At 34.5% G+C, this 12578-nt stretch overlaps 1 protein-coding gene across 2 annotated transcripts in view; it reads right to left on the minus strand.

Annotated features, from left to right (window-relative positions):
• LOC111045811 (putative mediator of RNA polymerase II transcription subunit 26) overlaps positions 1-12578 on the minus strand; it is a 101119-nt gene that overhangs the window by 44110 nt on the left and 44431 nt on the right. The window contains exon 1 of one of the 2 annotated variants that reach the window (XM_022331286.2): positions 2081-3040. The exons of the other annotated variant lie outside the window; for it this stretch is intronic. Within the exon in view, the coding sequence (XP_022186978.2) occupies positions 2081-2857 (777 nt within the window). The 5' untranslated portion in view covers positions 2858-3040. Of the gene's footprint in view, positions 1-2080; positions 3041-12578 lie in introns of those variants that run through there. 2 annotated transcript variants of the gene reach the window in all.

Below are 12578 nucleotides of genomic sequence, written 5' to 3' on the forward strand. Positions count from 1 at the left end.
AAATGAGACTCATGTCAGTTGATAGGGCTTATAAATAGCTATCTATGGTATAAATTTGAAGAAAATCGTTAGAGCCGTTTTTGAGAAAATCGTGAAAAACATGGTTTTTTAGTAATTATCCGCCATTTTTTCCGCCATCTTGAATTGAATTTTATTGAATTTCTTATTGTCGGGTCCTCATTGTATAAGGACCTTAAGTTTAAAATTTCAAGTCAATCGGTTAATTAGGAATGGAGTTATCGTGTTCACAGACATACACACATACACACATACACACACACACACACACACACACACACACACAGACCAACACCCAAAAATCATGTTTTTGGACTCAGGGGACCTTGAAACGTATAGAAAACTTGAAATTGGGGTACCTTAATTTTTTTTGGAAAGCAATACTTTCCTTACCTATGGTAGTAGGGCAAGGAAAGTAAAAAGGAGCCTCCTTCATAGGCCAATATTACCGTAAAAATCAGACTATAGAATTATTCATCATAAATCAGCTGTCTAGTGGACTATAATACTACCCGTTCAAAAACATCGAACATCTTGAAAATTTATCTTTCCATCAACGTTAGTAGACAGTTGACTATAATACTACCCGTTCAAAAACATAGAACATCTTGAAAATTGTATCTTTCCATCAACGTTGTAGACAGTCGCAGTCAGACCTGATAACAGCGCTCACACTCACATTCCGGGACGACACGTCACGGTACGATAGGACAGAAAGCTCTATATTTATTTAGGATTTTTTCTAGACATTTTTAATTGATAAATTATTTATTAATTTTTGAGAAAACGTAACAACAGGTCTACTGTTCACAGAACAACTAGTAATAATAATCGCAAGACATAACATCAACTTGGTTGATAAGCGGCCTGAGTTTCTATTCATATTGAATAACTAAAGTGAAGTCCACGTTATAATGGCAGAGTTTAATCAACATTGGTGTTGCTATCCTTGTCTATCATTCAACAAATCAGATAGTAGGTCACTATAGTGAAGTCCACGTTATAATGGCAGAGTTTAATCAACATTGGTGTTGCTATCCTTGTCTATCATTCAACAAATCAGATATTGTTATCCTTTTCTAGCTCCGCAACGTTGCCAAATCGTTTTTGAAGAATGTAGAAATATAATTAACAGAATATTCAATCTCAATTATGAAAATGTACTATTATTAAATCATTGAGAAATTATCTTCGTCGCATCATCACATCTTAATTTACCGCGGATGGTTATAGGCCTATTTTAAATTCTTCAAGATTCAGTAGGTCAAGTTTACAGTTTGCCAAATTTTTAATTACACCCTTGCGGAGCATGGGTTACCTGCTAGTATGTAATAAAAGTGGTTAATCGAAATTTTATTTCTACTTCTCCTTTTTTTCTCATAATCAATATTTGAATATTTTTGAACAATTCTCACTATAAATAATTGACCGAGCTAATTGAGGTCTAAGATTCAAGTCGACGGTTTGGCATTTCTCTTAATGTTTAAATGTTTGAATGTTTATATGTTTTTATGTTGCGCATTTACGGCGAAACGCGGAAATAGATTTTCATGAAATTTGACAGGTATGTTCCTTTTTTAATTGCGTGTCGACGTATATACAAGGTTTTTGGAAATTTAGAATTTCAAGGATAATATAAAAGGAAAAAAAGCCTCCTTCATACGCCAATATTAGAGTAAAAATCAGACTATAGAATTATTCATCATAAATCAGCTGACAAGTGATTACACAGATGTGTGGAGAAGCCAGTCTATTGCTGTATTTCCATAAGGTCTATAGTTTCAATCAGGTACTTGTGGATGAGAATACTGCGTGAGGTCTACTGTTCACAGAACTACTAGTTATTAATAAATGTATACACTTATTCTTTACCAAGACCAGCGGAACCAGATAGGTTGCACCAAGAATTATTAATAAACTTTCACACTTATTCTTTACCAAGATCAGCGGAGCCAGATTAGGTTGCATCAAAATTATAGACATTCTAAATGTAGAGCTATCAGTACTAATATCCAAAATAATTGACATGAGGATCAAAATTAATGAATGTTTAGAACCCTACCTCAGAATGTGCATCCTCAGCAGTTTCTTCAGGTTGATTCAAGGTGATCCAAGCATTGACTTCCATTAATGTGTTTTCGTATTCTGGATCTACTGGTTCTTCTTTGATAACAATTTTTTCAGTTTCTTGAGTGACACTGTTTTCTTCTGAGTGAAAACTTTTTCCAGTTTCTTGAGCATTGATTTCCATTGATGTGCTTTCAGATTCTGATGCGAAATCTGGATCTACAGGCTCTTCTTTGATTACGATTTTTTCAGTGAAACCAGATATCATGTCATGTGCCTCTTCAGTCTCATTTTTTTCACCAGAAACCTTGTAGTCTACTTCTTTCGATAAACAATCAGTTTTTAGAGTGGTTTCAGACACCTTATCTACCATACTAAACACCGTATCATCATCTTCATCTTCTTCTTCTTCTTCTGATGAACTCTCAGTTTCAATTATTGGTGTTTGTTCAGGAGCGACTGTAATCTCATGTGAAGGATAGTCCATTTTCAAAAACATGAGCAACTCATAGGCAAACCATTTTGGCTTCTTATAAGGATCGGCGAGAGATTTTTCAACTGTTGTTTTGAAATCTCGTTTTAGTTGCCTTATTTTTTTGGTGACAGTTAGATGATCCAACCCCATATTTCTGCTGATCCTACTCCATGCTCGTAGCCTGGCCTTCCTATTGGTGAATTTACAGTGTTTGGGAGACCATAACACCTTGTTTTGCTTGTAGATTTCTATCAGTTTGATAACATCACTCTTCTTCCAGTATTTGGCCCGGGCCATAGTTCACAAATACGCACTTCACTTTCAAGTCAGATTGGAAAACGTTTCGTAGAGATCTGAAGAACAAAGAATGGTTCGAACAAACGGAGATAAGTTTGTGAGGACTGGAACACTTTTCACTTTGCAGTAGCCGGTACGGTAAACACAACACAGGAGTATTCTCAAGGTGAGCAAGCCCAGACACAACTGGCATGTCTAGATTCACCTGATGTTGCCGTGGCTATACTAGCTGATATGAGCGTCCATCCTTTCGGCACGATAAAATGATTGGTTATAATTCAAATTAATTTTATTGAACCAAAAATAATTCACATACAGGCCAAGTAAAAACATTAAAATAACAATGCTTATTTCAACAATGTACTATTAATCAGTAAATAATCAATCTATATTGTATCATTGCTTTGTAAATAATCGTAGCTTATATGCTTTTTGTAATCAACAAGTCTTTTTTATTCTGAATAAACTTATCTGGTCGGGTTGTACCATTGCCGTCCCTATACAGACGCAATAGTTGTACCCTCGACTTGAGAAATTATTATTATTAAGTTGATCAAATAACAATGGTAAAAAACAACATTTTAGTCACATAACAGCCACACAGAAGTCAAGTAGTTTCATTAAAAAATTCATCTACACTATAATATGCCTTATTCACTAGGTACTTAGAATTTTGTAAAAATTAAATATTTAAAATATGATATTTTTCAAATATTATTAGAAAATAATCTACACTATAATATGTCTTATTTACTAGGTAATAATATAGTTCTCTCTTAAAATAATGTAAATGTTTTGGCAACTTTTTAAACAGTCTCGAACCAAAATTCGAGAAAAATTTAAAAATGAAATATTTAAAATATGATATCGTGTTCAAGCGTATGGTAGAGGGGTTGATTTACTGCTTGGGTTGGGAAAGGGACAATGCTCACTGTTCGTATATAGGCACTAATATCAGTTCTATTAGGTGTTTTTGTCTCCATTTTCTCCTGAATTTCAGCTTCTTGTATAAAGGTTTTTATTCACTCATAATTTTAATTCTCTCTTTTCTCCAAAATGAAGTCACCAGGTTATCCGTTGGTCTCGATTTATTAACTTGAATGATGGATTTTTCAACTGAATTACATTTATTATTTATACATTCTGTAATTCTACTATCATAGATACATGAGTATCTCCCATGTATTTATCGAACTTGACTGGTTCTTTTTATACACAATTCATAGTTGATGGTTTACAAGATAGACTCATGATTATTGATGACTCACATACATTTGCAAATGATTGTTTTGCTACTGAAATTATTGCATTTATGCGAATTTGCAGACGGATGAATTATCATGGAGAAATCATACGATTACTGAATACTTATTATATGCTATAATTGTAGTGTCACCATCACATTTTACAAATTTTACAACTTCACGAAAGATCTACACAAATAGGACTTACAATAAATAACAACAAAACAAAATACAAGCAGCAGAGTTCGACGAGTAGGTGACAGAGAACTGAAAATACAGACTTTATTTTTGAAAGGGTATCAGAGTTTAAATACTGTAGGTGTAGGATATGAGATTGTAGCAATGGTAATTTTATTTTGACGTACGATGTTATCATCATACGTCATACAAGTCGTAAGTAATCATGTAATTAATTCAAAACATCGATAATTAAACTAGTAGTTCTGTGAACCGTAGACCTCGCGCAGTTATAACGACGTCCCAAACCATAAGCACATCCACACTGATACACTAACTATTTATTTGATCAGATCATGCTTACACAAGATTTAATTATCAATTATAACGCTTTCCGGAATTTAGCGCGAGAAAACCAGAAGACATCTAGGCGCCCAGACGAGCTGTATAAGTTCTTTGCATCCTATTGAATAGTGCATAGAAATTGCATGCAATGAGGCATGCAATTTATAGTCTACACAGCTGCTAATTTTTTACCAAGTTACATTGAGATATTGAATTGCATGCGTCATGGCATGCAATTTATAGTCACCTCGACAGCTGATTTATGATGAATAATTAATTCTATAGTCTGATTTTCACTCTAATATTGACGTATGAAGAAAGCTCCTTTTTCCTTTTATATTATCCTTGAAATGCAAAATTTCCAAAAACCTTGTATATACGTCGACGCGCAATTTAAAAAGGAACATACCTGTCAAATTTCATGAAAATCTATTACCGCGTTTCGCCGTAAATGCGCAACATATAAACATATAAACATTCAAACATATAAACATTAAGAGAAATGCCAAACCGTCAGTTAGTTCAATGATTAATCAACATATAAAGCCAAATCGGTCTAACCAGTTGTTATTGTTTATTGTGTAATGTCTAATCTAGCTTTCCCTAATATTATCTTTCTATGTACTTAGTTCAATCAACATATTTGCAATCCATTGCTAAATTGGTCTAATCAGTTGTTATTGTTTATTGTGTAATTTCTAATCTAGCTTTCCCCAATGTTATCAATGTAACTGTTTCATATAAATACTGTATTAGAATCAATTTAAAGTAGTCTTAAGCAATATTCTGTATTATGTAGTTGTAGTGTACAGGCTCGACCTGAATAAAGTCTTTTTAAAAAACGCACAGTGTGTTCCTGCACCCTTAACTGGCGCCCGAACTTCTGTAGATCTTCCTTGTGAAATTGTTCGTGTTCTGTGAACTCTCCCAGGCCGATTTTTTTTCCTCAGCACTCCGCCGAGTTTTTCACAAGAGAACTACAAAACCCTACAGCAGGACATTTGCAAAGACTCAGTAGCCAGCCACGAAAAGCAACAACCAGAACTGCAAGACTCCAATACTCACACAGATTGTAACCCGCAGACGTTATCATCATACGTCATACAAGTCGTAAGTAATCATGTAATTAATTCAAAACATCGATAATTAAACTAGTAGTTCTGTGAACCGTAGACCTCGCGCAGTTATAACGACGTCCCAAACCATAAGCACATCCACACTGATACACTAACTATTTATTTGATCAGATCATGCTTACACAAGATTTAATTATCAATTATAACGCTTTCCGGAATTTAGCGCGAGAAAACCAGAAGACATCTAGGCGCCCAGACGAGCTGTATAAGTTCTTTGCATCCTATTGAATAGTGCATAGAAATTGCATGCAATGAGGCATGCAATTTATAGTCTACACAGCTGCTAATTTTTTACCAAGTTACATTGAGATATTGAATTGCATGCGTCATGGCATGCAATTTATAGTCACCTCGACAGCTGATTTATGATGAATAATTAATTCTATAGTCTGATTTTCACTCTAATATTGACGTATGAAGGAAGCTCCTTTTTCCTTTTATATTATCCTTGTAATGCAAAATTTCCAAAAACCTTGTATATACGTCGACGCGCAATTTAAAAAGGAACATACCTGTCAAATTTCATGAAAATCTATTACCGCGTTTCGCCGTAAATGCGCAACATATAAACATATAAACATTCAAACATATAAACATTAAGAGAAATGCCAAACCGTCAGTTAGTTCAATGATTAATCAACATATAAAGCCAAATCGGTCTAACCAGTTGTTATTGTTTATTGTGTAATGTCTAATCTAGCTTTCCCTAATATTATCTTTCTATGTACTTAGTTCAATCAACATATTTGCAATCCATTGCTAAATTGGTCTAATCAGTTGTTATTGTTTATTGTGTAATTTCTAATCTAGCTTTCCCCAATGTTATCAATGTAACTGTTTCATATAAATACTGTATTAGAATCAATTTAAAGTAGTCTTAAGCAATATTCTGTATTATGTAGTTGTAGTGTACAGGCTCGACCTGAATAAAGTCTTTTTAAAAAACGCACAGTGTGTTCCTGCACCCTTAACTGGCGCCCGAACTTCTGTAGATCTTCCTTGTGAAATTGTTCGTGTTCTGTGAACTCTCCCAGGTCGAATTTTTCTCCTCAGCACTCCGCCGAGTTTTTCACAAGAGAACTACAAAACCCTACAGCAGGACATTTGCAAAGACTCAGTAGCCAGCCACGAAAAGCAACAACCAGAACTGCAAGACTCCAATACTCACACAGATTGTAACCCGCAGACGTTATCATCTCAATCATCTGTTATCCACCATATCCACCATTGCGAGCCAACACCTAAATAGATTTTCACCAATTCCAACACGAGTTCCAGCAAGGAGATTCCTGGACGAACCTCTCGAAAAAATCTTAAGTGGCCTCGAACCGGAACAGTCGACATCTGATGTGCCGAACCAACTAGTTCCAGCGACCCAAAATATCAGTGCTCCACGTCCGGACCCTCCACATCACCTGCAACCTCAACTTCAAGAACTTCACGGATCTCACCAACTTGAAAAAGATGCTGACCAGAATGATGCTGATAGGCCTACTGCTGGCCCTAGTAATCAAACTCAGAGTCCTAGGATATGAGCTCACGGACTTAACAAATACAGCCGGAGCAATCCCAATTAAAACAAGTAGCGATGTTTTTTCTAACACATCTCACTCACATATTCACACTATAAATATAACAGCTCTAGGTTACGAAATTGACGCACTTTTCCTAAATGCTAATTCTCTAACCAACTCTTCTATCGATAAAACGCTCCTTCAAATGCTATTTCAACATTTCACTTACCAATCCAATAAAATGCAGCATGTAAAATCTTATAAAACGCAAAGTAAACACAAACGAGGTATTTTCAATGGTCTAGGTACAGCAATATCTTGGATCACAGGTAACATGGACGCTAATGACAAAGAACATTATACTTCAATTGTCAGTGAAATAGAAAATAATGAACAGATAATCCAGAAGAACCTGGACTCACAAATTATATATAATCATAGGTTAACAGACAAATTTAATGACTATATGAAAATTATTCAAAGCAACAACGCTGTTTTACAGGATTTTTTACTGAAAGCCAAATTGGTCTAATCAGTTGTTATTGTTTATTGTGTAATGTCTAATCTAGCTTTCCCTAATATTATCTTTCTATGTACTTAGTTCAATCAACATATTTGCAATCCATTGCTAAATTGGTCTAATCAGTTGTTATTGTTTATTGTGTAATTTCTAATCTAGCTTTCCCCAATGTTATCAATGTAACTGTTTCATATAATACTGTATTAGAATCATTTAAAGTAGTCTTAAGCAATATTCTGTATTATGTAGTTTAGATTATAACTTTCTATATACTTAGTTCAATGATTAATCAACATATAAAGCCAAATTGGTCTAATCAGTTGTTATTGTTATTGTGTAATGTCTAATCTAGCTTCCCCTAATATTATCTTTCTATGTACTTAGTTCAATCAACATATTTGCAATCCATTGCTAAATTGGTCTAATCAGTTGTTATTGTTTATTGTGTAATTTCTAATCTAGCTTTCCCCAATGTTATCAATGTAACTGTTTCATATAAATACTGTATTAGAATCAATTTGAAGTAGTCTTAAGCAATATTCTGTATTATGTAGTTTAGATTATAACTTTCTATATACTTAGTTCAATGATTAATCAACATATAAAGCCAAATTGGTCTAATCAGTTGTTATTGTTTATTGTGTAATGTCTAATCTAGCTTCCCCTAATATTATCTTTCTATGTACTTAGTTCAATCAACATTTATTTGCAATCCATGGCTAAATTGGTCTAAACAGTTGTTATTGTTTATTGTGTAATTTCTAATCTAGCTTTCCCCAATGTTATCAATGTAACTGTTTCATATAAATACTGTATTAGAATCAATTTAAAGTAGTCTTAAGCATTATTCTGTATTATGTAGTTTAGATTATAACTTTCTATATACTTAGTTCAATGATTAATCAACATATAAAGCCAAATTGGTCTAATCAGTTGTTATTGTTTATTGTGTAATGTCTAATCTAGCTTTCCCTAATATTATCTTTCTATGTACTTAGTTCAATCAACATATTTGCAATCCATTGCTTAATTGGTCTAATCAGTTGTTACTGTTTATTGTGTAATTTCTAATCTAGCTTTCCCTAATGTTATCAATTTAACTGTTTCATATAAATACTGTATTAGAATCATGAATTTAAAGTAGTCTTAAGCAATATTCTGTATTATGTAGTTGTAGTGTAGTGTAGTTGTTGTAGGAGTTATAGGAAGGCGTACACTCTTATCTATAGAATTTGGGAAGTGGGAAACATTCAGCCACAGGGGGGCGTAGCACAGGCATCACTTCTCTGGGGAAACATTCAGCCACAGGGGGGCGTAGCACAGGCATCACTTCTCTGGGGAAACATTCAGCCACAGGGGAGCGTAGCACAGGCGTCACTTCTCTCTAAACACTCGAGCTGATAAGTTCACAATGTCTCACTATTTTGATTGGAGAAGTTTCAATGTGTTCTCTGTAGAAGAAAATCCACTAGCCGATTGGGGTTATGAATTTTATCGTTTTGATTGGTTCGTAGTAACGAAGGTAACATTTGCTGATAATGGAGAAATTCACCTTAAAATTATCGATATTGATAGTGAAGGTGACTTTAAACACACTATTAAGTTACCAAAAGAATATTCAGTGGTTTTGAATGAGGATAATGTCAGAAGTTTTAATTCTCGTTCATGGGAATTGAATGTGAGTGGGAATCGCATATTCTTAAGAGAGTTTCATGGTAACTATAGGCGTTGAGTATTAAGATACCACCCCGAGTGAAATAGGTCTGAGAATATGTAAGTATTTGTAGATATGCTAGCTCATTCCAATTATACTTACATATTGTCGGAGAAAACACTTTAACAATAACAACTGGGATGCTTGTACAGCAAAAGAGCTCAATTTTTTACACATGCATAATATTGATAAATAGTTTGATTGAACTCTTGACTGTCAGTTGGAAACCAAGCATAATATGGATATTATAGAACTTAGATTATTGTAGAGATAAGGATTCACTTTAATCTGTCAGTATAGCATTAGATGTAGAGAGAGAGAGAGAGAGAGAGAGAGAGGGAATTTTTCCCTCAAAGGGAAATTATTTTTTCCCTCATCCAATAGTCGATAGTCGATAATTGAAAACACACCCCCCTCATCTATACTGGGGAAGGAGAAGGGAAAATCTATTTGAGAGAGAGAGATATCTCTCTCCTTCTTCATCCCCCTCGTCATCAATGGGAAAGGGGGAGAGATTGATTGATTGATTGATTATATGCCTTTATTAGGGCGGAATTAGGACTCCTGGTCCTCTCTGCCACACAACCCTTTACAAAAGAAGAAAAATTTACATAAGAACAGAAAAAAATAGATTACATATCATGTAATAAGATTACATAAGATTAATATATAAGTAAATAAAACTATTAATCAAAATACAATAACATATAATAAAAGAGAATTTTAAACTTTATTCATTTATACAATTGGAAACAATATTTCAAATTCCACTAGATAAATCTATAGGAAAACCTATCAGAAATGAAGATCTAATCAAGTTGCCATTCACTCACACATGCACACAAAACAACCCTAAAAATAAAGATTTTACAAAGTATAATAATTATCAAAAAAATATATTAAGATGAAATATTTTTGTATCTGTAGTTGCATAAAAGGTGGAAATGAGTTAAATTCATGTAGATTGATACAATGTAAATAGACAATAAAAATAAAGCTGAACCCGACCCAAGCCTAATCTGGGCCACCAGATCCCAGCCTATTCAATACTGCCGCGCCAAACAGAGCTCGATCGCCAATACTCTTCACAGTTGGAGGCAACAGATTCCAGATCCGACAAGCTGATACATGGAATGATTTATTATACATAGATGTTCTATGATTTGGAATAACCAATCATCAGAGAGAGAGAGAGAGAGAGAGAGAGAGAGAGAGAGAGAGAGAGAGAGAGAGAGAGAGAGAGAGAGAGAGAGAGAGAGATTAGAGAGAGAGTGTGAGGGAGGGAGAGAGAGAGGGTGGGAGAGAGAGAGAGAGGGAGTGAGAGAGAAAGGTGTGGGAGGGGGAAAATCTATTTTTTGAATACCCCCCACCCTGCGGGGGAGGGGCCTGGGGGTGGTGGAATGGTTGGGGGAGGGGGATTTCGAGCAAAAAAGCTTCCTCAAACTCTCAGATTATAACCACTTACAGGCTCGGCCTGAATAGTCTTTTTAAAAACGCACAGTGTGCTCCTGCACCCGTAACTATAGATACATTAGTATCTCCCATGTATTTATCGAACTTGACTGGTTATTTTCATATTTAATTCATAGTTGATGGTTTACAAGATAAACTCATGATTATTGATGACTCACATACATTTGCAAATGATTGTTTTGCTACTGAAATTATTGCATTTATGCAAATTTGCTGATGGATGAATTATCATAGAGAAATCATATGATTACTGAATACTCATTGTATATGCTTTGGTAGTGTCACCATCACAATTTACAAATTTTACAACTTCACGAAAGATCTACACAAATAGGACTTATAATAAATAACAACAAAACAAAATACCAGCAGCAGACCCCGACGAATAGGAGACAGAGAACTGAAAATACAGACTTTATTTTTGAAAGGGTATCGGAGTTTGGATACTGTATGATATGAGATTGTAGCGATGGTAATTTTATTTTGATGTATGATGTTATCATCATATGTAAGTAATCATGTGATTAATTCAAAAAGCAACATCGTTAAGTAAACAAGTTAGTTTTTACAAGAAAAGCTCAATGTACAGATCAAGAAAATATAAAATGTGAATGTGTGAAATGAATAAAAGTAATTGATTCATAGAATAATATCCTACAATACTTTGGCTCTGTAACAAATGATAATAACGTTGAGGTCGACATAAAAGCGAAGGTAGCTATGGGAAATAAGTGCTATTTTGCCTTGAGCCAATACCTCAGTTCTAGAATGTTATCAAAGAAGTTGAAAATTGATATCTACGAATTAAGCTAGAAGTGTTGTATGGAGCAGAAGCCTGGGTTATTACAAAGAATCATGAAGATCTCCTTAATATTTGGGAGCGAAAAATCCTGAGAAGGAGTTATGGACCCGTCTTCATCAATGGAGATTGGAAAATAAGAACCAACCAGGAATTACGTGACCTCTATAGGAAACCAGAAATTATAGAAGAATTAAAATTCAGAAGAATGAGATGGTTATCAAATCAAATCAAATAGCTTTTTATTCACAAACACAAAATACAAATTTATAAAATTCATTTACACATTTAAAAGTGAATACTCTCCACAAAGACTTGAGTCTGTGACTGGTGAGAAAAGAAAACAACTGTTGTCTGTGGAGAAAAGTGGTTAGGTCACTTGAAATAATGGATGACTCTAGAGCAGTAAAGAAAATCTTCAGAGAGAACTCAGGGTGGTGGAGGCTATGAAGATGTCAAAGCAAGCGCTGGCCGGAGGATGTGGAACAAGATTTAAGGATGGCAGGTTTCAGGGGATGGAGAGGAAAGCTGCTCACAGATAACAATGGAGAGACATTTTGAAGGAGGTCAAGGCCCTAAATAGGCTGTAGCATCAAGGACATAGATTACATTCTATACTATCTGGCTACCTTCAGTGTGCCGGGCACTGTCTTTAATTCAGGCCTTTTCCCAAGTTATAATAGTAAATTTAATACGCAATAGACTAGAGCCATTATTGTAAGTGAGTTAGCGAAATAAATTATTTTCTCTCTCTATTATGAACGGCCATGACTTCGAGTTTCCCATGATAGATATTTAA

The sequence above is a fragment of the Nilaparvata lugens genome, chromosome 10, assembly GCF_014356525.2.
Source record: "Nilaparvata lugens isolate BPH chromosome 10, ASM1435652v1, whole genome shotgun sequence".
Lineage (NCBI taxonomy): Eukaryota > Metazoa > Arthropoda > Insecta > Hemiptera > Delphacidae > Nilaparvata > Nilaparvata lugens.